Genomic DNA, 23,315 nt, shown 5'->3' with positions numbered 1-23,315 from the left:
CAGAGTTACGGTCACTTTCTCACAAGGCAACTTTGAGAATTATTGTAGCACCTGTAAACTGAACCTGTTACTTCTAAGGAAAGCATATAAATTTATCCAATATGATTTTATAATGAAACATAAAATTATTTGTCAATAAAAGCCAGAAAGAATAAAAACCCAGTGACATGTAATCACAAAGCTTTTAAACAGAAAACTGCCACCCAAGTCAAAAACAGAGTAAGAACATGTACCACATGTTCCCACACTAAGATACTAAAACTCATTTTCAGTACTTACGCTTAATTTTAAGCCTTAATCTTTCAGGAGGGAGAAAAAAAAGCACTTTTAACAGTAGAATGTATATATACCACTAATACATGTATTGATGGAATTTAATTTTGCTCTAATATCATAATGTAATGAAATGGATTGGAATGGAATGGATTTCACTACATTATTATGTTAGAGCAAAATTAAATCAAGTCAGTAGATATTTATTGTGGCAGAAGTATTAAATCAGGTACTATAAAATTTTTGTATTAGGAATTCTGCAACACATATCAAAATTATTTCTACATTACTATGGAATTACCTGCTATCCTTAAAAATACTTTAAAAAATTCCAGTGAGAAAAGTAGACAATATATGATTTTATTAATAAATAGTGCGAAAGCATCAGTGATAACTGTTTAAACATTAAATTCTTTTAAACATCCATGTCTTGGCTTTAATGTTGTGCATATTGGTCTCTATGGCACTGCAAGTAAACACATGAAAATATTTCCCATTTCCATGCATAGGTATTCAGCTATAACACCATTTACAAATTATTATGGACAAGGTAACTTTTGCAATAATTAATATTCATTTGGACAGCCACAATTAAATGACTATTAAATCAAGCAAGAAGTAGGCTATGTTCAATATGCTCTAGATGTCAGGTTGTAATAGTTAATGTTATTTAAAACTTAATTTTCTTATTTTCTTAAAAGGGACATCTTGTGTATACGTGGGTGCGCAAGTGAAAACTGAAGAATGCTTTCTTTGACTGTAACAAAAGTCACACACAACAGAGTGTTTGCCTCCTCCTCTATAAGAAGCAATCCATTTGCTGATAATCTTTCTCCCTCCAGGCACCATTTTCCATATTAATGAAAATGCTTACAAGCACCAACCCCAAAATTCTGTCTTCAGGGAAAGTTATAAAGTTAAAAAAGAGTGACTCATTATATATAAAAAAAAAAAAGTCAAATTCCAGCAACACTAATGCTAAAAATGACATCAAGTAGATTTCTTAGCATCCAGGAAATATATTTCCATGAGTTTTCTATTGTGTGCAGGTTTATTTTCCTTAAGAAGTGAAATGCAATTTGAAGAGCACGGTCTGTGGTGTGGTGACATCAGCAACCGCCAGCTCTTGCCCATCAACGAGTCCCAGCTCTAAAACAGACAAGCGCAGTTAACCCAAGCAGACAATGTCCAACAATGGGTAACAACGTACACATGCACAAACTGCAGACCACCAGGATCTGGATAAGCATCAAAATCCAGTTCCCTTTAATCAAGGTTAATATTCTTTAAATCAAGGTAATATTTGATTTCTTAGAGATTTTTTAAATATTTCACTAAAAGCAATTAACTCAATGTTTCTAAAGATAGAAGTAATTATGATGATACCACCATTTAAAGTAACTAAGAACAAATCTAGAGGAAGCAGTTATTATTTTTACAAACAAAACAAAACAAAACCCCAAAACCCAAAAAACAACAAAAAAAAATTGATTAGTATTAATAAACATACTCATTTAAAATACCTTTTAATGTCTTGGAGAGATTTGGCCTTGTTCGTTCTTCAATAGAGGTTACTGACTAGAAAATGACAATGTAAATAAAGCACATTAAATGAAATTAAACTTTTAATATAATTTTGTGGAAAAAAAATAAAAACCAAACACTGATCACCTGTAAGTAAAGTGTTCTATTTTTTCCCTCTAATGTGGCTGTGATGGCTGGAGACTTCATTTGCCTAAATTATGAGGGGAAAAAAAAAATCAGAGATCACTCTTTTAAAAATAATTATATGTAAAATATCACAAAAATTGTTTCTACAACATAACAGAAGTCCCAAACACTTACAGAGAAGCACTATTGGTTAGATAATCCAAAACTTCCTGCAGTTTAGCTGACGGAGAAAACTGAATGTTCTGAGGAAGCTGGCTACAAGCCGGGCAGTTTTCCTAGATATAAAATGAAACACAAATCACTGTGGCACATGCACCAATAATAGTCTCTTCATAATGATGAACTGAAAATTAAGTTGCTTTATAATCATGCATTATTTCCTATGAACAAATTTTTACACTTTATTTAAAACCTGCTTTTCCTAAGAGGCCATTTTCCTAAATTATTTTGCTATATAGTATGTATTTCAGGCTATACTACAAAAAATATATAGTAAGTAGGGTTCTGGAGAAAATACTTAGAAAAGGTGTGGGCAATTTTCCAACCAGTAATTAGTATTTAAAAATCAAAGTATGCATGATCAAAAAAAGTTCTCATTAGTATACTACTACTAACCTTTCTCTCTGCTTCAAATGTATACGTGTACAGTCCATCTACATCATTGAATACCAAGTAATTATTAAGGGGAATATATGCACTGTAATGAAAAAATGTTCATTTTTATATAACCGAGACAGATCAAAACATAGATTTACATACACATGAAAAATGAAACCCATTACCTTGTAGCTATTTTAAAAACCTCAGTGGCACACACAGCTGAAGAGGAGAGAAAATAAAGGTGCTTTAAACTCAAAATTAGACATTTAAAACTATGTTTTTTTAAAAAGTCATTATAAATCAGAAGAGAAAATTTACAAGGCTATTGATTACAAAATAAATAAAAAGACATATACACACTCATTTTTAAAAACTGAGAAAATAATAAATTTCATATTTGTTTTCTATAATCCAAGTGACAGAGTGATAGTACATGTTTTTCTTCCTCTTCTTCAGATTAATGAGCAGCCTGTTATACTGATTAAAAAGAAATGTACTAAAATCTCCTCTTACTGCAGAGCACTTTATCTATGATACAAGGCAAAATATATACAAGGTCTAATAGCCTGTTTTGTGTTTTTTTCAGGCAGCTTAATTATACCACCCACTCAAGAAGATAATCAAATTCTCCAGAACATCAGTTTTCTGAGAGCAAGTAGCTGCAGAAATGTCAATTTAGATATCAAATCAATAAACAAGATTATACTGTACAGCACAGGGAAATATATACAAGATCTTATGGTAGCTGGGAGAAAAAAATGTGACAATGAATATGTATATGTTCATGTATAATTGAAAAATTGGGCTCTACACTGGAATTTGACACACATTGTAAAATTATTATAAATCAATAAATGTTAAAAAAAAAAGAAAAAATAATAAAAAAAAATCAAAAATCCAAAGGAAAGAAAACAAAATAAGTAGTAGTCATTTTTGCTCACCTGCAATGACTGCATTAGTGGAAGCTACTGCAGGAATGATTCGTTTTACTACCCCTGTAAAAATATATTGATTAAAATATGGTCATTTCTTTTAAAAAGTATTTTTAATTAGACAATATGATTATTAAATATCATTTTCCATAACTTGATTTTTCAGGCTTTCAGGTCAGAAAACAGACTTAAGTTTAACCATGAAGCAATCTTCCTTCATATTCACATCATTCTGTAGCATGCTCAGAATCTTAAACAACTTACAGCAGGAAAGAAAAGTAAACTCTTCACACTAAGTTTCATGTAATAATGAGACAATAATACGTGAATAACAGTTAGTGATTAGAGTGCTCATTTTATTCCAGGAACAGTATGAAGATTAAATAAAATATTACTGAATTTTTATAACATCATATGTTAAGTCTTATTACTCTGGTTTTAAAGATAAGGAAAAAGAGGTTGAGAAAATTAAATATCATCCACAACTATACACCTCATAAGTGATAGGGGTAGTATATGAACCCAGACATGCCCTAAAGTGCGTCATCTTAACTGACACCTCATACTATGCTATACTCAGGAAGCTTGGAGTAAAGCATGGAGAATTAACAGTTACCTAATTTTTCCTCAAATAACAGTGTCAGCCATTCCATTCACAAAAATTTAAAACAAACAGAAAAACTGCTCTCATCATCTTTGTCTCACCCCACAGCTTGGACTACACACAGTATTAAACATAGTTCTCTGATTCTTCCCTACTTTTTTCATATCAGTATCCACAGATTAGGAACAAACAAAGCCTCACCATAAACCATTAAATTCAAAATCAATATTCCATATATTTGACTATATTTGTATGGTTCATTTTAGAAAACAAAAATGTAGAGAAAAGGAGCCAGATTATTTTAGACTGTGAGAGAGCATGGAACGATGTGTTCCCAAAACTTCAGGTGTAGGCAGGTTTTTAAAACTTCAGAAAAACGGCCAATATCTAAGAAGATGTGAAAGGAAGACAGTTAAGCAGTTTGGAAGGCTATTTTAAAAAGTTAATTCTGACCATTTGTTTATGTACAATTTCAGAGAGGGGGAAATACGGAAGCGCTAACCTCATGACGATTAAACTGGGGGCTCTCCAGTGACCACGTAAGTCAGTATGTACTGAAAGGAGGAACAGGCAGTCACAGTGAGACAGTGAGGAGTTAAAGAGACACTGTCTAATAAAAGAATTGACAAAATGATGAAGACTCCCTCCATCCCCCACCCCTCAAAAAACCTGAACTTCGCTTCCAACCTGGCTTCTGTACTCCTTGCCAAGGCTCTCAATCATCAGGCTGAGAAGTACACACCAAGCCTTCCAAGCCTTCCCAGCCTTTCCAAAAGGTATGGAAGGGTCAGTGAGATGATGTATTGAGATGAGTTTATAGTTCCTGAGCAGGACAAACTGAATTTATTTGTTAATTCAAACAATTAGCAAGTAAATGTGTACTATATGCCAGACGTTGCTCTAGGTGTTGTACAGAGGAGCAGTGAAAAAAAAAAAATTATCTGCTCTTACAGAGCTTCCACTTTGGTGGGGGAGATAACACTCAAGTCAACACACAGGAAAATTTCAGATACTGAAGAGTTCTATGAAGAAAGTAAAACAAGGTATGTGTTAAGCTGACAGTGATGGAGGAATCCATTAGACTGGATGGTCAAGAAAGACACCCTTGGGTAAAGGGGGTGGGAAGGGATAAATTGGGAATTCGAAATCTGCACCCCTTGGGGAGTGATGGAAATGTTAGCTATCTTGATTGTGGTGGTGGTTTCACTGGTGTATACGTCTTCAAAATTCATTAAATTGTACATCTGAAGTATGTATAGTTAAGTGTAAAGGAATTATACCACGATAAAGGTGAGAGAGAGAAAGAGAAAGAAAGAGAGAAAGACAGACTCCCTCCCTTGGGGAAGTGATAATTTGAGCTGAAATCTAAACCATGAGAAAGACCCAGCCAGCCATGCAATCACCTGGGAAAAGAGCAATTCTGTAAACAGTAAGGGCAAAGGCCCCAGAACAGGGATGAACCAGTGTGAAAAACAAGGCTACCATGAGTTCTGAGCAATTATAAAAAGGTAAAATAGGAAATGGCTTAGAAGTCATTTTCAGTTGAATGATGAGGAAAACTGGTTAAGCTGATGCTGGAAGGATAAGCACCAACCTTGAGGGGATCCAAGGAAGGGCGTTCCAGGCATTAAGGATCAGAAGCATTATAGCTCTAAGGTGGGACTGTCCTAGGTGTGTTCAGGGAACACACAGGAGGTCAGAATACAGAAAGTACAGGGAGCAAAAAGGAGTATATAAGAATGGAATTTTCAAATGACGTTACCAGAACATCAGTAAACATAGGGAGATAGTCACTTGTTCACCGAGACAAGCCACAGCACTACCTCATTTAGTTACTGTGACTAGCTTGGCATGTGATCATCAAAACAACAGATGATACGAAGCTGAAAAGAATACATACGTTGGCAGGCATAAAAGAATAAACTTATATATAGAGAGAACAGATAGTTGAATTTAAGAATAAATTTATAAAGACCTATACTTGAGTATTAAAAAAAAAAAAAAAACAAAAACTAGTAACCCCCAAAACTGCCAAATCTTTAATAGGGAGACTGTCTTTTAGCAGACAGTAACCTGAAACAATCAGAAGTATAGCATCAATGTAAACAACAAACAATAAAAAACCTTGATCTCCTCTAAGACTGCGTCAATGATGAGAAGTGTATTATAAGACCCATCCTGGAATGCTGCATTCTCACCCAGATAGTTAAGAGAAGTATGGATAACTAAAATATGGTGAGCAAAAAGCAACATAATAGGGACTTGAGTCATGAAACATGTCAAAGGGTTAAAGGAACTACAAAGGTTGGTGGCAGTGATAACGATTTGGAGGTTTCAATATGCTAAGGGATATTATTTAAAAGCAAATTAAGTTTATATATGGCATACCTTGGGACAATTCTCAGACCAAACTAAAGATGGAGATTTCTGCTCAACATACAGAATTCTTAACAATACTGTCCAAATGTGAAACAGATTGCCCCAGGAGGGGATACATTGCTCTTCAGCAAAAGATAAAGTGAATGGTTTGACCTGGATGACTTAGGGACTCTTTCAATACTAGATAAGATTCAATGATTTTATTAAATTCTTCCTAGTTAAGCAGTAGTATGGATTCTGTTGAACTCAGTTCTCTCCTACCAAATTTGGGGCACCAGTAAACTATTACTTCCATGGTACCTTTACTAAGTCTTAAAGGGATAGTACTGTCTGAAATTACTTATCAATTATTTCCTCCAAAGCATCCCACCCCCTGAAAAAGGGATCATCCTAAGATCATAATTCACAACAATTCACTAACTTACCTTGAGTGAGTCTATACGTAACACCCCTAATATTATACTGTGATGCTCTCTCTAGAGATTTTTGGAAAATCCACTGAATATGATCAGGATCATCTCCATCTAATGGAACCCCTTCTGTTGGGGTGGGGGGAGTGGGAAGGAAAGGAAGATAGAAACATGCAAACATTAATCAATTTATTTTAATGTAATTATCCCAATAAATAAACCCACAGACATATATTTTATGTAACTCTGGATTATGAAATCAGGTTTATTACCTCCAAAAGGCTGTTCCTTAGGCCACTGCAATATCCTCACATACTCAATACAGTGTTCTGGTAGCCTGGGCATAGATGCAATGGTGCACATGGGAAAATTAACCTAAAACCACAGTTTACCTTTTTTAGTGGATTTTAAGCAATAAATTATTTAAAATGTAACTTCTAATTATGATCTAGTTTGTAACAGTTTCTTATAATTCATTGTAGCTTTCCACTTATAGAAACAGTTTATACCATTAATAATGCTTCTGAAACTGAGAGCATCTGAGTCACTTCACTTAGGTTGATCTGCTTAAAAAATAAATAGGTTTGCCCAAATTGACAAAGTATATAAATTTAAGCATTGTTAGACCATGAGAATCAAAGTGCTGAATAAATTCTCAGATATGAGTACTTTTTGATGTTTACCTAATATTTAAATCTGAAGGTATAAAATAAACCGAAACAAAAGCAAATTCAGAGAATTAAATCAATTCCAAGCAAATATTCATAAAATAATTTATACGTATAAATAAAAATTGCACATGCCCTTTAGCGGGGGAGGGTATAGCTCAAGTGGTAGACATATGCTTAGCATGCACAAGGTCCCAGGTTCAATCCCCAGCACTTCCTCTAAAGATAAACAATAAAACATAATTACCTCCCTCCTGCCAAAAAGAAAAAAAATCCCACATGCCCTTTAAAGTAGGTATATAGATAAAAGAGCCCCACTTTGGCAATGTCATTCTCATCCCTGGTACCTTTATCTCCCTGAAATAACACATGAAAAAACCAAGAAAACAGACTATAGCCCTACCCCAATATGTAACTTTGTAACTGATCCCTTGATTCTTACTCTCCAAATAAAAAATTAATATAAATGAATTATGAGAACAGAACAGTATCAAAATGATGATATTCAGTCTATATCTTTCCTCAAACAGCAAAATTTCTTATTTTATTATCTTTCTTCTTAGCATACTTTTAAAAATATGGTTACCTCTAATTAAAAATTCTAAATACTGACTAGCCTTAATAATTCAACCCTAATTCCACCCCAAAATACTATAAAACAGATAAAGGTGATTTTGTGATTACCTGTGGTGGGTATAGTTCCAGTGTGCACTCAATACAAGCAGTCATTCCAGGCAGAATGACCCGGGCATTTCCTTTAAAACCTTCTGTCCCCCCGTCTATCAAAGGGACAATGGAGCTTGGATCTAATACACCATCTTCATAATTTAGAAGAGATATCTAGGAAAATTATTTGAAGGGTTTATAAGGAGAGGGGGATAAGGATTTGAAAAGAGGAGAATGCTATCAAGTAATTCTATAGGTCAATTATATTACTGAGTAGTAATATATGAAATCAAGGGATTACATTATTAGAAATCTATGTCCTCACCCGAAAATTAATAACTGGTAGTAAATAATGAACTACATCTATTACTGAAAATTAAATAACTGATTTTTCAAAAATGTGATATGCAAGTCTCATTTTCAGTACATTTAAGAGCAGCAGTTAGAACTTCAGAGAACCGTAACAACACTGAGTCTTTACCAGCATGCCATTTATCCATCTTCTGGCTATGATAGAGTCCAGTCCACATACAATTATATGAAATTCTATGAGAAAAAAATGCAAGTTTAGTTTTTAAAAATGCTGCTGCACAAAATAATTCACAATTCCTAAGAAACATACCAAAAAAACACATTTTTCATTGTAATACAGACACACACAGCTTCTAATCCTTGAGTAATCTTTACTCAAGAAAGCATATAAAAATGCAGCTAACGGTGACAACTAAGAATTAGAACACTGGCATTCTGTTTTCAATCAGACAACAGTTGACAACTTTCCTGAAAAGCCAACCCCAAGAAATGGAAGCAAATGAAGAAATAGCTTTCGAATAGCTAGCAATCTTCAAAGAGACGGCAACTAAGAAATAGTAAGAATTTAGTGAGAATTAATTTCAAGTGGAAAACTTACGTCGGTAGAAAGTGTCGTTAAAATCCTGAATCTTGTTGAAATGTCTGAATGTAAGTAAAGGAACTTAAGCTGCTAAGTTTTTAACTTGTAAAGTGAATTTAACAATGCCAAATTATAAATGTCTATTCAAAACAAGACATAAGTCATCAATATTCAAAGCAGTGGAATTCAAGGAATCTGACAAAATGAACACATCTCCTAAAAAACCTTTTTCCCAAACAGTCCTCCCCTAACTACTTAGAGTAGTTTTTCCTCATCTCCAAACCTCCATATCATTAAAATTGTGTCTCTGTTATACTTTCTACTCTACTTCAGTTTTTATATAAAACCATAAGCCCTGGGAAAGCAGAATTTGTGTCTTTAACCACCAGCACCAAACAGAGAGACAATAACGTTTGTTTAGTGAAGAGAACATTATAGTTCCCTTATAGAAAGATGATTTTAGGAGTTACTGCACAAACTGACACATTGTACACCTTAAATTTATACGATGCTATACATTAGACATAGTCAATTAAAAAAAGTCACTGCAAAGCTAATTTTAAAAAACACAGATGTTTCCAATAGCTTTTTCAGGCACTAATGATTTGTCATTGGGTTTTTTCAGAATAATTCTTTTGCTCTCATTTACCTCAGTTTTCCAAGTCTCTCTTTTTTTTACCCAACCCACACCCTATCAGCAATCTTCACCAGCCTGAAGGCTGCCAAGGCAACCCCAGTCAAAACTGGCTATGGATGTGAATTACAGTACTTAACATTTTAACAGCATTACGTATGCCAAAAAATTTTTAATCCTTCTAATTGAGCAATTTTGTTTAGTAACATAAATTATACTTTTCTAAAACTACAATGTATCGTCCATTATATATTTTAAAAAGTAAAATGGAGAAACAGCAGGCAATATATAATATGCTTGCCCTAATTTTTTTATCCTGGCGTACAAATAAAGCTATGAAAAACACATTCAGTTCTAGCCCCCACCCACTCAGACTTCTATTCCTTTTGAAGGCCAGGCAAACAAGAGGCATAAGCTACAGCTAGAAAAGGGAGGTCAAAAGCGAAAGAGAGCAAACACTGGAGGAAAAGCTGCAGGAACCCAGGCGCCAGACCAAAAAATCGCCATCTCCTGGATTTCTACAAAATACCCAAAGTTTTCCAGATCTAAACAATAGGGATAGACAAAGAGTGTGCATACTCCCTTTTTTTCTCTTTTCTTTCTCCCTATAGGGACCTGAAGTTGCATTTTTAACATTTTATTTTTGCGAAGGTGCTACAGAGGGGTCCCATAAGTCACCCAGCTTCCTCAAAGGATATATACTACACAACTATAGTACAATATCAAACCACAAATGTGACATGGGTACAATGTGTGTGTAACGCTGTCATTAAACACATGGAGATCTATGTAACCACCACAATAAAGACATACAACTATTTCATCATGACAAAGATCTCCCTCCTGCTACCCTCTACAGTCACACCTAGCCCCTCCACCATGCCTCATCTGTGGCAATCACTGATCTGTTCCCCATCTCCACAATTTTGCCATTTGAAGGTTATATAAATGCAATCATACAATATATGACCCTTTGAGATTGGCATTCATTTTTCATTCATTCAGCCCTTGATTTCCATCCAAGTTGTATTTCATTAGTTAGTTCTTTTTTAATGCTCAGTATCATTCCATGGTGTGGCTATAACACAGTTTAACAATTCACCTACTGACGGATGTTTGGGTTGTTTCCAGCTTTGGGCTACTACAAATAAAGGTGCTATAAACATTCAAACATTCAAGAGTAAGTTTCTATGCATAGTATTCACTTCTCTGAGGTAAACACCCAGGAATGAAATTGTTGAGTAGTATGGAAGGTATATATTAAGATTTTTAAGAAACAGCCAAACAAACTATTTTCCAGACGGCTATACCATGTTACATTTCCCACCAGCAATGTACGAGTAATCCAGTTTTTCTGTATCTTTGCCAACATTTCTTACTATTTTTTATTTCAGCTATCCTAATAGGTGTATTGTAATATCTTACTGTGATCATAATTTGGATTTCGCTTTAAAACTAATGATGTTGAACATCTTTTCATGTGCTTTTTGCTATCTTCTTTAGTGAAATATCCCTTCGTATTTTTTGTCCATTTCCTAATTGCATTGTTGTTTTTTACTGTTGAGTTTTGGAAGTTCTGTATATGTTCTTGATATAAGTCCTTTGTCACATACCTACTTCATAAGCATTTCCCAGTCTGTGGCTTGTTTTTTTATCTGCTTAACAAGGTCCTTCACAGAGTATAATTTTAAAGTTCTGAAGTTCAACTTATCATTTTTTTTCTTTTATGGATCATGCTTTTGATGTGATCTAGGGACTCTTCAATCGAGCTCTATGCCCCAAAGATTTTTCTCCCATGTTGTCTCCCAAAATTTAACAGTTTTACATTTTATCCTTAAACCTGTCTGTTTTGAGTTAATTTTTGTAATTTTGAGGACTGAATTTTTTTGCCTAGCTCCAACACAATTTATTAAAGAGATTATCCTTCCTCTATTTGTTTTTGCACCTCTGTCAAGTATAAATTGGCCATACTTGCATGTGGCTATTTCTGGTTTCTCTCTTCTGTTCTGCTGATCTGTGTCTGTCTCTCTGGCAATATGACACAGTCTTGATTATTGTAGCCATATAATTAGTCTTGAAACTGGAAAGTGCTTCCTCCCATTTTATTCTTTCTTAGTATCATTTTTGGTGTTCCTTAGCCTTTCTGTATCAATTTTAGAATAATCCTGTCTACAGTAACAAAAAAATTCACAGGGATTTTGATAGAAATTGCATTAAACTTATATACAAATTTGGGGAAAACTGACATCTTTACTATGTTGAATTATCTAATTATTGAACACGTAATATCTTTCCATTATTTAGATCTTCTTTGAGTTCTTCCATCAGCATTTTGCAGTATTCAGCATTTAAGTCCCATATTTATTTTGTTAGAATTAACACCTAAGTATTTCTCCTTCTTTTTGAGCAGTTATAAATAGCATTATATTTTAAATTTCAGTTTCCATGTGCTCACCGCTAGTATATGGAAATACAAATGATTTTTTATGTTTATTTTTGTATCTTGTGGTATTTCCAACATAGTAAATTTCACTTCCTGAGTTTCTATAATACTAAAAGTTCCCTGGATCTAAAGGTATGGGAATGAACAAAGCGTGAATACTCCTTTTTAAAAATGTATTTCTTGTAAAAATAAATTTACTCTGACACATCTTCCATTTGGCTAATAACATGTTGACTCTTTATTCTGCCTGCTTGGTCAGGAGACACAAAAAGTAATGGGATCCATTCTATGAACTAAGTCTAGTAGAGGAGATGCGCAACTGAAACGTAAACTAAGGGCAATAATGCAAAATAAATGATGGTACCAGCTACAGAAGCTTAATTTAAAAATTAGGGGGAGGGAAATTATATAACCTTAAAAAGAAAAGATTGGAAGGACATAAAGCAAAGTGTTACCAGCAGATAACTCAGTAATAAGCTTACTGCTGATTTTTTTCTTTTTGCTTATCTATATTCTCTATGTTAACTAAACATCTCTTTCATAATAATTTTGTAAGAAGCTTCAAAAAGTTAAATATTAAGTAGATTATTTGTCAAAAGGATACGGAACTACATTGCAATTAGGAACTCTGTCATTTAGAAATTCTGCAGCAACTTCAGCCTTAGGTCTTCCAACATCTTTAGGCCTACAGGAAAAATTATATTTAAATTATCATTTATGATATAAATCTAGATGATCTACATAATATACTTTCAAACATAAAAATATTCATGGTGAGTTTATTTAGAGGATTTTTAGAAGGAATAGTTCTACCTGAACATTTTTGATGAATAATTAGTCATTCAATACTAAATGTCAACCCTTGCTGATGTTTCAAATTAAGTATTTTTAAGTGTGATAAGTCTAGGTATTTCTTAGGTGAAAATATGAACAGTGCTCTTTTTATTTAAAAGGTTAAGCGTAACAACAGCCTGTTTCCTGGCCACTTCTCACTGTTGTGTTACCCAGTGCAAAAACATTATCCCAGGTCAGAGACTTCCAAGTATTTGCCCTGAACCCCAGAACCTCAAGGTGTTACTATGCAGGTCTTGAGTCAAATAAACACGAGAGTCTAGGGATGCAAGAACCTTCATTTATTCCCCTTCTTTCTATGTGCGCTGATTAAGTAGTAATCCTGTGTCTCATTAGAAGCCATAACCATGTTTTTGAAGGAGTATGTCACCAATATATTTTTTTATTACCAATATTTTCAAGAAGGTAAAAATTTAAAACCTCAAAAAGTCACTCCTATGTAATAACCACAGCTACAGAGGAAAGGACTTGAATTCTCTCTTCTGATCTCAGTACAAGTGGTATTTTCTTTCCAAATATTTCCTCATTGTCCTTACAGACAAAATCATTCCCTCATGTACACACAGTAAGTACTTCATTACTACCTTTTCACAACATATTTTGGTTATATACATAGATATAGTATACCTACTGCACTATGAACAATTGGAAGTTACTATATTCTTATCTCTTTGTATTCTTTCCTATCTAAGCATGTAGTTAACATTTCAAAAATGAAAATTTTAAAAAATCAATGTGCTTAAGAAAAATCATATTTTATTCAAAATTTGAATTTTAAAGGAACATGCTTTAACAGATCAATTTCCTTCTCTCCAATAAAGCAGTATGTTTTCTTTTTTTATTCAAAACTTGTGACAAGAGTTTTATTCCGACTTGGTCCTAACTTGCAATAGAAAAAGCTCTAGCACAAATCATGGAACTTGGTTTCAGTACTGCACTCAACTACTCTGGACAGCACTATCAGATATATAAAGGAGATAAGACAGAATTTCAAGAATCTTTCAGGTTGTACATTATATGTGCTTTCAGAGTAGATTCCAAATAAAAGAGCTCCTAGATGGTTTCTGTGGAAACCAGTCCGGAATTAGGGGATTTGAAAACTGCACTTTGAATAAAATGGTCTTTCACACACATCATCCTTGCAGGACACCTTGGCCTATTTACTTAACCTGGAAAACAAGTATCAACCCTGGACTTTACTCTGAGATTAAATGGGGGCAATAAAATGAGCTTAGGAAGTACTTAACACATCCTAAGCACTCCACAAATGTGAACCCTCATTAGGATCTTCAATCATTATTTTAGCCTCAAGTTAAAGGGCATGGCCTATTATCAATAACCAATGAATTCGGTGGTGCTTTTGTAGAGTAGTCATATGCTAAAAATTTGTCAAATTGGTAAGGGCCCAACCTATCCTTCCATTTCTTTAAGACCTTCCACAGAGACAGAGTAGAGGTTTTACGCCTATCCAAAAATTTGATTTCAATCTGTTCTGCTAACCTAACCTCATCCTGCATGCCTAGGACTATCTGAGCACTTTCTATCAGTACTCTAATTGCCAGAGAGAGATAGAAAAGTCCTAATCCCACCATATTTATACTTCTTTGATTAACAAATAGACACTTTTATCTAAGCCACTCAAACCCCTAAACATTGCATACTGAAATTAATGCACTGTTCCTCAGATTTACATATATGGCCTACTTCCAGTTTTTAAAGTCATTTCTAACAAGATGCTTTCTGTATTTCATGTATTTCTAAGGTAATTATCTCTCTTTGTTTCATTTCAATTGCTCCTGGGTTTTCTCTCCTTAGCTCACTATTTTCTTTCCCCTTCTAGAAAAAGCTCAAACTCCGTCACAACTTCATTCCCCTAGAGTCACCATTCAAATCTTGGCTCCTAAGTCCCCACCAATATATCTCACTAGGCCTAATACAGAGTTACTGTTCTCTTATAAAATTAACAGGAGGAAAAGAGTGGCACTCAGTGGCTTCAGGGCACAATCAACCTCAAATCCCATACACCTTTTGGAAACTTCTTTAAAAACAACAAAAACATGTATTTGCTTACAAAACTACTTTCACCAGGATATGCAAAATTTTCCTGCAAAATTTTGCCTAAGACGGGAGTGGTAGTTATCTTCTTAATAAAGTAAGTGTTATCGTCTCAGTAGTTTTTTAAAATTATTAAACTGCAATGTACTCAAGTTCAAATGATTACCACAATTTTAAAATAAGATATTAAAACTTACCTAAATAAAAACTGCCTATTTAGATTGGAAACATCTATGGTGTCCATGTCTATAACATGAATCTGTCTAAAACCAGACAGCGCCTGTGGGAATAAAAAAAAATCCAATCAAGCAGAAATTTCCTTACACTTGAAATTAAAAAAATTTTTTTCATTAGTCTTAAATCTACAAATTCTCAATAATAAACAATAAATTCTAAATAATGGCATTCAATGGTTAAAGGGTCTATCTAGAAAGGTATATAAAATTCAGGGTCCTTGTAAAGGTCAAAAAAGTGTAATTACTCAGTTTTAAGTAGTCTACAACCAAAAGAGAATACTTAAAATTTCTATAGTTGTTTTACAACCCCTTAAATATGTCTGTAAAGTTTGTTGCTTTGCTCTTGCTGCTGCTAAGTATTTTAATTTTACTAGTCTTACTAATTATCCTTACTTGCTATTCTTTTTCAGGTATTGTTCAAAGTAATTTCTATAAGCTTGATCTTAGTCTTCATAACATTAAGCATGCTGCCATTCAGAAGTAACTATGATAAGACATATACTGTTATAAGCACACACATATAAACATATACACTGCACATGTAACAAAGAAAGACCTTAAAAGTATTGATTCAAGAGCAAGCACTTAAAAAGCTAGAGAAAAGCAAAAAACTCTTGTGTTATGATGTTATGCATTTTTCCAGTACAACCACTGTTCAAATTTACCAGCAAAAGCAAAAGATTAAGAAAACAAAAAAAAGCAAGCCTCAATAATCAATTATGTTTTTCTGGTCTTGGTCAGTTTATTGAAGTAATCAAATTAATCATTTGGCAATAATTTCCCCACTTTTCTGCTCTTCTTTACAGCAAGAGATTTTCAAAAGAGTTGTTCATACTTGGTTTCTCAAACTCCTCTCCTGCACTTGCTCTAAAAAACTTTCACTCCCACCACTCCACCAAAAACTGCACCTGCTAAGCTCACCAGTGACTTCCACACTGCTACCTCCAGTCTCTCTGATCTTATCCATCTCAAGTATTGGCAGGATGTGGATCAATTCCCCTCCTTAAAACGTGCTTCACCTGGTCACCCCACTTATGAAAATTTGAATACTTTTAAAAAATTGGTTTCCCATTCACCACACTCATGAGTTTTTCTCCTACTTTACTGGCCAGAATTGGGAGTATCCACGTGCTTCTTAGTTCTATTTAGTTCTGGTGACCTCAGATAACCCCGTAAGATAAAGCATCATCTAACAGAAATCTCGAACTTAACAGTTTCCAAAACCAAAGCCAATCATCCTTGCTCACCAGCACCTCCAAATCTATTCTTTTCCCAGTCCTGCTCATTTCAGTGAATATCAACTCCATCTTTCCAGTTGCGCATGGCAAAAACCTTGTGTCATCCTTGACTCCTCTCCTTCTCTCATGTCCCACACCAACCCATCGGCAAATCCTGTTGACTTGATCTTCGAAACATATCCATAATCCAACTGCCTCTCTCCACCTCCAATATCACCACCCTATTCTAAGTCACCATCACCTCTTACCTAGATGACTGCAGCAACCTTCTAACCAGCCTCTCAGCTTTCTCCTCTGTTCTTCCTTTAGTCTTTTCTCAATACGTCAGCCACAGTGATCCAGGTTAAAGTTAGGTCAAGTCAACTCATCTGCTTAAAGCTCTCCTATGACTTCCTGACTCGGAGTAAAATGCAAAGTTCTTAGAGCAGCCACTACAGTCTTCTGTGATACTCACTCCAAGCCCCTCCACTTCCTGCTGTCTCTGATACCCTCCTAGAAAACGACCCCCTTACCCACTTCTGCTTTAGCTGTACTGACCTCCTTGCAGTCCTGGAAGGTAACAGTCACACCCCCACTTCACAGTTTTTGCATCTGATGTTCCCTCTGCCTAGAATGTTCTTGCTCACCTTTCTGCTCAAATAGCACCTTCCTGTGAACCCTTTCCCTTCCTGCCAGCTACTATCTTCTATCTTTTCTTTCTCCATATCATTTATTATCATCTCACATACTATGTATTTCACTTGTCTTTTTCCTTCCACTAAAACATAAGCCCTACAAACACCTGCTGTCTTGTTCAATGCAGTATCTTTAGCATCTAAAACAGTACTTGGCAAAACAAAAAAACAAAACAAAACAAAAAGACAATACCTGGCATATGGAGGATGAGGCTCGATAAATATATGTTAAATTAATAATATTAATGTCATATTCTTTTTTTTTTTTAGAATGAGCCTTTGAGAGATTCAATCCATTTAAAAAAAATGTATGTGTATCTCTTATGTACTTATGTCTGAAACAAGCAAAGTAACAAGTGGTAAGGTTGAAAACCCTTAGTTTTCTTTCGTGTAAGAGGTTATTACAACGCAATAAACAAATAACAAGGCCACTCCTAAGGCTGCTTGATGACTATTCCTCAGATCTAATCTCCAATTACTTTACATTTAAAATTGGTATCTATTACATTTGCAAATAAGAGCTCTGAAATAAAAAAAGTTATCCATTTAGGTGATTTGTGCATACAATGCCTACCAAAACCACTGCCCAACCTTCATAAATCCTTTGGTTCTCACACTGCCAGGGTATTTATGTCTGCTAAGGTACTGTCATTTTGTTACCTTATCGCAGAGCATATCATACACAATGCTGTTTATTTTGTGTGAGACTTGTCTTCCCAATGATACTTCAGATTCATTACAGACATAGACCATGATGACTTGCAATCCCCACAGAACCCAGCCTAGTACTAAGTACCATGAGTGTATTAAGTTTTTGCACTTGCACTAGGAGTGATGTTACTATCAAAATTAATGTGGTGGTTTTGCTTATATTTAAACTTTAGTCCTAAGGCTGACTTTTTAGGTCCTTCACCTGTTACCTGCTTCATTTTCTAAGGAGCCTACTCTAGCATTTCCACTTTTCCACATACTAATGAGAAGGCCAGCATATAACAGCTCTAAATCAATTCTTCCCTTATCCATTTTTGTTAAATAAATTAACAAAGTCTAATAAAAAGCTACTCTGTAGTTATCAGAAGCCAATGAAACTAATTAGTTAAATCACAAATTATGGACTTCTAACCAGCATATGGGAATAGCTTCACTAAACAGTACCCTCTCTTGAGATGATATTCATTTAAAACAGACTGATCCAAAAAGAAAAGGAAGAAAAAAGTTCAGCTCTCCCAAATTTTATGGGTCTACTGCCACACGGTCATCAAAACTAACTACATGATTAGATCATGTAATGACCTAATGGTTAAGTGAAAAAAACAAAACAAAACAAAACACTTGACTAAGAATCGATGACTCGGACTAGATTCCAGGCACATCACCATAATCCAGTAAAACTTGGCATTTAACATCCCTGAACATGGGTCTCCCTCTACATAAAAACAAGACAAACTCCAATCCACCTAACAGGGTTATTTTGAAGAACAACAACAACAAAAATAAATTCTTTGATATTACATGTTAAATATGAATTACCAGTTTTGTTATTTACTTCACTGAATTAATGAGCACTTTGCAAGAGGAAGCACAAAGATTTGCTCGATAAAAAGCAACGAGGAAAAGAGAAGTAACAATTTCTATCAATGATTTTATAGCTGAGGACTTTAGGGTTTAAAAGGTTAAGTTACATCATCATTTTAATTACTGTCTGGAATTTGAGCTGATAAACTTATCTAACAAAGGCTCGGGAGAAAAGCTTAGCAATCATAATAAAGAAATTTCCAAGTAAGACAGAAAAGGAAAACCATTTAATTATCATAAAGGAGAAAAAACACATTTCACATATATACATATATGTATTACCAGATTTTTCAGGAGCTCACATCCTAAGCCGCCAGCTCCAATGACTAGAACTTTACACGTATCTAACAAAAACTGGAGAGACTGTAAAGAATGAAAAGGTGTATTAAAATCTGATTGATAAAAACTATAAGTACCATCAATAAAGCAACAAGCCATAAAATAGTTTCTGGTATTTCCATGAAAAATGCAACTGAGGACAAAGTGCAGGCTCTGTGTTTAATAAGTTATTTTAAATTTATCAGAAAGGTAGAATCAGAAATTCTATAACCCTAATGATTTCAGAGTTTCAATTTTAATGTTTCTAAACTGACTTTACTGAATGAAATTAAAAGGCTATTGCTAACAAGAAAAACTATGCCTTGCCAAAAATTATTTTCTTTTAACTTTGAAAGGGATGGAAGGCATCAAAATCAGTTATTTAACTGACTCCCTAAAAATAGAAAAGTGAAAAAATCATAAGAACCGAGGATCAAGCACTACACAGGTGTTTAAAGGTCTTTACAGAAAAACAGGGAAGTAAGAACAGTAATAGCTGCTTTGGAATACAGTGAGGGAAATTTCAAAATCATGAAATGATAGGAAGAGAGAATGGATAAAACTCTTAGAAAATTGCCTATCAGCAGAAATACAATTTGAAGCAATCACTTAACAGAAGTATCTTAAATTACCAGACCCCCCCCAAAACAAAAATCAGAAACACAAGAAAATATGGTGGCTTAACCAAAGACATGCAGAATACTGTCAATTCTGTCCAAGATTAAAAGAAAAATGTGTTATTCAGAAAAAACAGAGTCAAACCCAAGAGACTGCACCTTAATTTTAGGAGCAGCATGGTATTTCTATTTCAAAACAGCATCTCTTCGTAAGCACAAAAGGACATAAAAATTTACTGAAAAGAAGTACTTTCTATCTTGTAATAAAAAGCAAGTTGTATATAATTGAACATTTGATTTAAGTCAGACACTACCAGTCCCAAATTCTATTCCGCTATTATACAGCATCACATAATTTTTAACATGCAATTAACTATATTCATTTCTAAGTAAAGATGCTTATTTCAACTAAATTTCAAAATTTAAACAAGCACATCTATATTCCTATGAAAATTAAATTTCTCAGAGAAGGACTAAAAAGGTGAATGTGTCTCAAAAGTAATTTTAAACTGGAATTTTAACTGAAGTATATAACTTAGAATTTTCAATGAGGTTTTTGAAGTTATGTTACTCCTGAAAAATCTCAACATACTACATGAGAAATGTGAAAATAACGACTCAAGTATCAGTCATTCAAGTAAGATCAGCCGCAAATATTCAATTCAGTATTTCAAGATAACTTACACAATTATATTAGTATTTTCATTATAAAAGCAAATTTTAAAGGAAGCATTTTATTCTTTTTGAACATTAAACTATTAGAGGAGTTATTTAAAAATAAACGTTTCTCACTTCAGTGCTCGGTTCGAAATCGGGGTGTGTGAAGGGTCCAGATCGCTCGAGGAACTTCTTTACATGGTTCCAGCGACCTTCCCAGTCTCCAGTGTCCCCACACCCACCATCAACAGCCATTCTGCACAGAACACAGTAAATTCAGCTGCAAAGATCAGTACGAAAAAGCCACACCTACAACTAGTATGGTTTCCCCAAATGAAAACGTAACCACACCAGACTCACTCAAATAAAAAGGGAAGTATTCGATGTGGTTATGCATATGCTTTCAATTTCTTTTCTTGCTATTATATAGTTTATTTAAAGTTAACAACTGCATATAATCAGCCAACATGTTTCTGGGTTCCTAAAACAACGTAAGATCAAACTTGGGATATTGGTCAAGTGGTGAGAAACTGGAATTCTAAACATTTGGAATTTACTAAGGATCAATGCAAACTGCCCCAATCTGTTCCATTAACACACTGAGATCTGGAAATATCAGCTACAAGAAAAAACAAAAACAGGAAAGTCCTCCACTTTCAGAATCATGATGCTTGAAATCTAACATAACTCATGTGTCCTCTCCAAGTCTGAAAGGTGCAATTTAAAGATTATTTTTGATGAGAGGAACTTTCATACATTTTTCTCTGAAAGGTCCTAATTTTCAAAAATGAATCTCTTAGGACTGAGATGGTTTTTGTTGCCACAAAACACAAAAAAAGGTCAGGTTATATTATGCCACAGATAGGCATTACCATCTAGAAACCTTTCAGAAAAGAAAATTGAGTAATGTGGGAGTCCTGTAACAAAATACATGTATTTTTTTATTCACTGCAAGATTCATCTTTGGTTGTGATTATTTTTACTTTTCAAATATTTCCTATAATCCCACAATTTCTACCTTCAAACCTGTTAGTAATATTCAGTTTTTACAAATGGGACCAATTATTGCCTAGCAATATTTAATGTCACAGTTGGGTCTGGTACCACACTTAATAGCATTGTGACCTTGAATAGATTACTTAACAGTCATAAACCTCATCTGTAGGCTGACTTACAAAAAGTCAGAACGAGGATAAAGAGATAATCCACACAAAGGCCTTATTACAATACTTGGCATATAGCAAACATTTAAACTTCAGCTACCATTTTAAGTAAAAGTGGAAAGTAAATGAAAAGTGGGAAGGAATGTGAAATGGAACGTGTCGTTCCAGAACTCGTGCAATTAAAATTCAACTTTCTCAGGGAGATACCTAAAAACTCCAAGACACTGATGCTGGGAACTGGCACAGAATCACTAACCACGCCCACTGTAAGAAGAGTACTTTCTTCCCCTCGTGTAAGGAAGAAAAATTATGTGGTGCTGCTAAGGTTGGAAAACACTTCGTTTAAACCTGTCTCACCAGTACAAAACTAAGCATCTGATTAAAAAAAAAAAAATAGGGTGTGTGATAAATGAGGAAAATAAGCTCTTTGGAATCATCACTCTCCTTTAAGAGCCAATGATTTTGCAAAAATGACTGCAGTGCTTAGTACAACACCTGACATAAAGTTCTCATTAAAAGTTTGCAATTAATACTACTGTCTCTGTTTACGAAAGGCCAAAACGGTCTAGTGTCCGTTTCCTGTGTTTCAGTAAGATTCCCTTTTCACAAGATCGCGGCTCTGACAATTTGGGTAGGAGGAAGAGAGGGGAGCAAGGGTCCTCCGGCAAGACTTTTGGGTCAAGCACCCGGCTGGCCGGCGCGGGATCTGTGCGCGGCACCCGGGCCCGGCGCACGCCCGAGACCGAGACCAGGAGGGCCCGCCGGGCCCCTGGGGCTGCGGGCGGGGGTCAGGGGATGAGGCCGCGCGGCCTGCGCTCCGGGTGCCCGCCTCCCAGCCCCCCGGGCCCGCTGCGGCTGGTCCCCTAGGCCTGGGGTGGGGGGAGGCGGGGGTCCCCGGAGAGGGCCCCGGCCTCCCGGCAGCACTAACTTCTCAGCCAGCAGCTCCTCTATTCTCCTTCTTTTCTTCTCCCTAAAAGAAAGAGAGAATAAAAGAAGGGTCAGCATCACGCTACACATTGGGCGCCGCGAGGGGATGGGGGGCGAGGGGACGGGGCGGGGGGGTTGAGGGGACCCCGGGTGGAGGCGGTGACCGCCCACCGCCGCGCTCTCTCACAACCCAGCCCGGCCCGGGGCGCCTGCACAGCCCGGGTACTTACGGCTCCTCGCCATCCGCCATATTGTTCTCCGCCTCTTCCCAGGCGCCCCCACGGCGGGCGGGCGGAGCGAAGCGGCGGGGCGGGGCCGGCGGGGAGGAGGCGGGGCTGACTGAGAGAAGGCGGGGCCGGCGAGAAGGGGCGGGGCCGGCGAGGCTGAGTTTGCTGAGACTCCCATGGGTTTAAAGATTTCTTTGTAATTAAAATCTTAATTAAATACACTTAATCAGAGAAATCTTACCCAGTGTATAAAGCCGTTATGTTGCTTGAAAATATAGGCGTAAAACATTATTTGTTTATACAAGTTATGTATATGCAAAGCATCTAATCACTTAAAGATAAATGGTGATAAAATTTTGGACTATTTTTTTTTTCAGAGTCAGAGGTTGATAGGTAGCTACGTAGGCACACAGATGGATGTGTATGGTGTGTGTGTGTGCGTGCGCGTGATTTTGTGTCTGGATTTTGGATACAGAAAAATAACCATGTTCAAAAAAAAAATATATATATATATATACACATATATCCTTTCTTGGAGTGGGAGAAAAACGAGATTTAGAGTCAGAAAGAACAGTTTAAATCCTTAACTCTCCACCTATGAGAC

At 35.4% G+C, this 23,315-nt stretch overlaps 1 protein-coding gene across 2 annotated transcripts; it reads right to left on the bottom strand.

Moving 5' to 3' along the window:
* Positions 1 to 619: 619 nt before the first annotated feature.
* On the bottom strand, positions 620 to 22,807 carry UBA3 (ubiquitin like modifier activating enzyme 3). Of its 2 annotated transcripts, XM_074344495.1 has the most exons (18): positions 22,715 to 22,807; positions 22,486 to 22,527; positions 20,530 to 20,650; positions 19,085 to 19,165; positions 15,277 to 15,359; positions 12,777 to 12,857; positions 9,114 to 9,157; positions 8,685 to 8,749; positions 8,222 to 8,377; positions 7,142 to 7,244; positions 6,885 to 6,998; positions 3,486 to 3,539; positions 2,727 to 2,763; positions 2,560 to 2,641; positions 2,119 to 2,219; positions 1,945 to 2,008; positions 1,797 to 1,851; positions 620 to 1,422 (listed from the first exon to the last, which is right to left on the bottom strand). In XM_074344495.1, the coding sequence occupies exons 1-18, from the start codon at positions 22,732 to 22,734 to the stop codon at positions 1,334 to 1,336; spliced, it is 1,392 nt and encodes a 463-aa protein (XP_074200596.1). In that variant the 5' UTR covers positions 22,735 to 22,807; the 3' UTR covers positions 620 to 1,333. The 2 variants fall into 2 exon arrangements, with proteins under 2 accessions (XP_074200596.1, XP_074200597.1); XM_074344496.1 differs by lacking the exon at positions 22,486 to 22,527 and having other exon boundaries at positions 22,715 to 22,769.
* Between the last annotated feature and the right edge of the window lie 508 nt (positions 22,808 to 23,315).

Source organism: Camelus bactrianus, chromosome 17, assembly GCF_048773025.1.
Source record: "Camelus bactrianus isolate YW-2024 breed Bactrian camel chromosome 17, ASM4877302v1, whole genome shotgun sequence".
In the NCBI taxonomy this organism is placed as follows: Eukaryota; Metazoa; Chordata; class Mammalia; order Artiodactyla; family Camelidae; genus Camelus; species Camelus bactrianus.
This window is presented reverse-complemented; position numbering and strand designations above follow the sequence as displayed.

Excerpts from the sequence above, each read along its gene's own strand:
- UBA3 (XM_074344495.1), bottom strand. The coding sequence starts at position 22,734 with ATGGCGGATGGCGAGGAGCC. Across the intron at positions 2,642-2,726 it reads GTTTTTAAAATAGCTACAAG|TGCATATATTCCCCTTAATA; the intron begins GTAATGGGTTTC and ends TTTTCATTACAG. Across the intron at positions 2,220-2,559 it reads CATTTGAAGCAGAGAGAAAG|GAAAACTGCCCGGCTTGTAG; the intron begins GTTAGTAGTAGT and ends TTTTATATCTAG.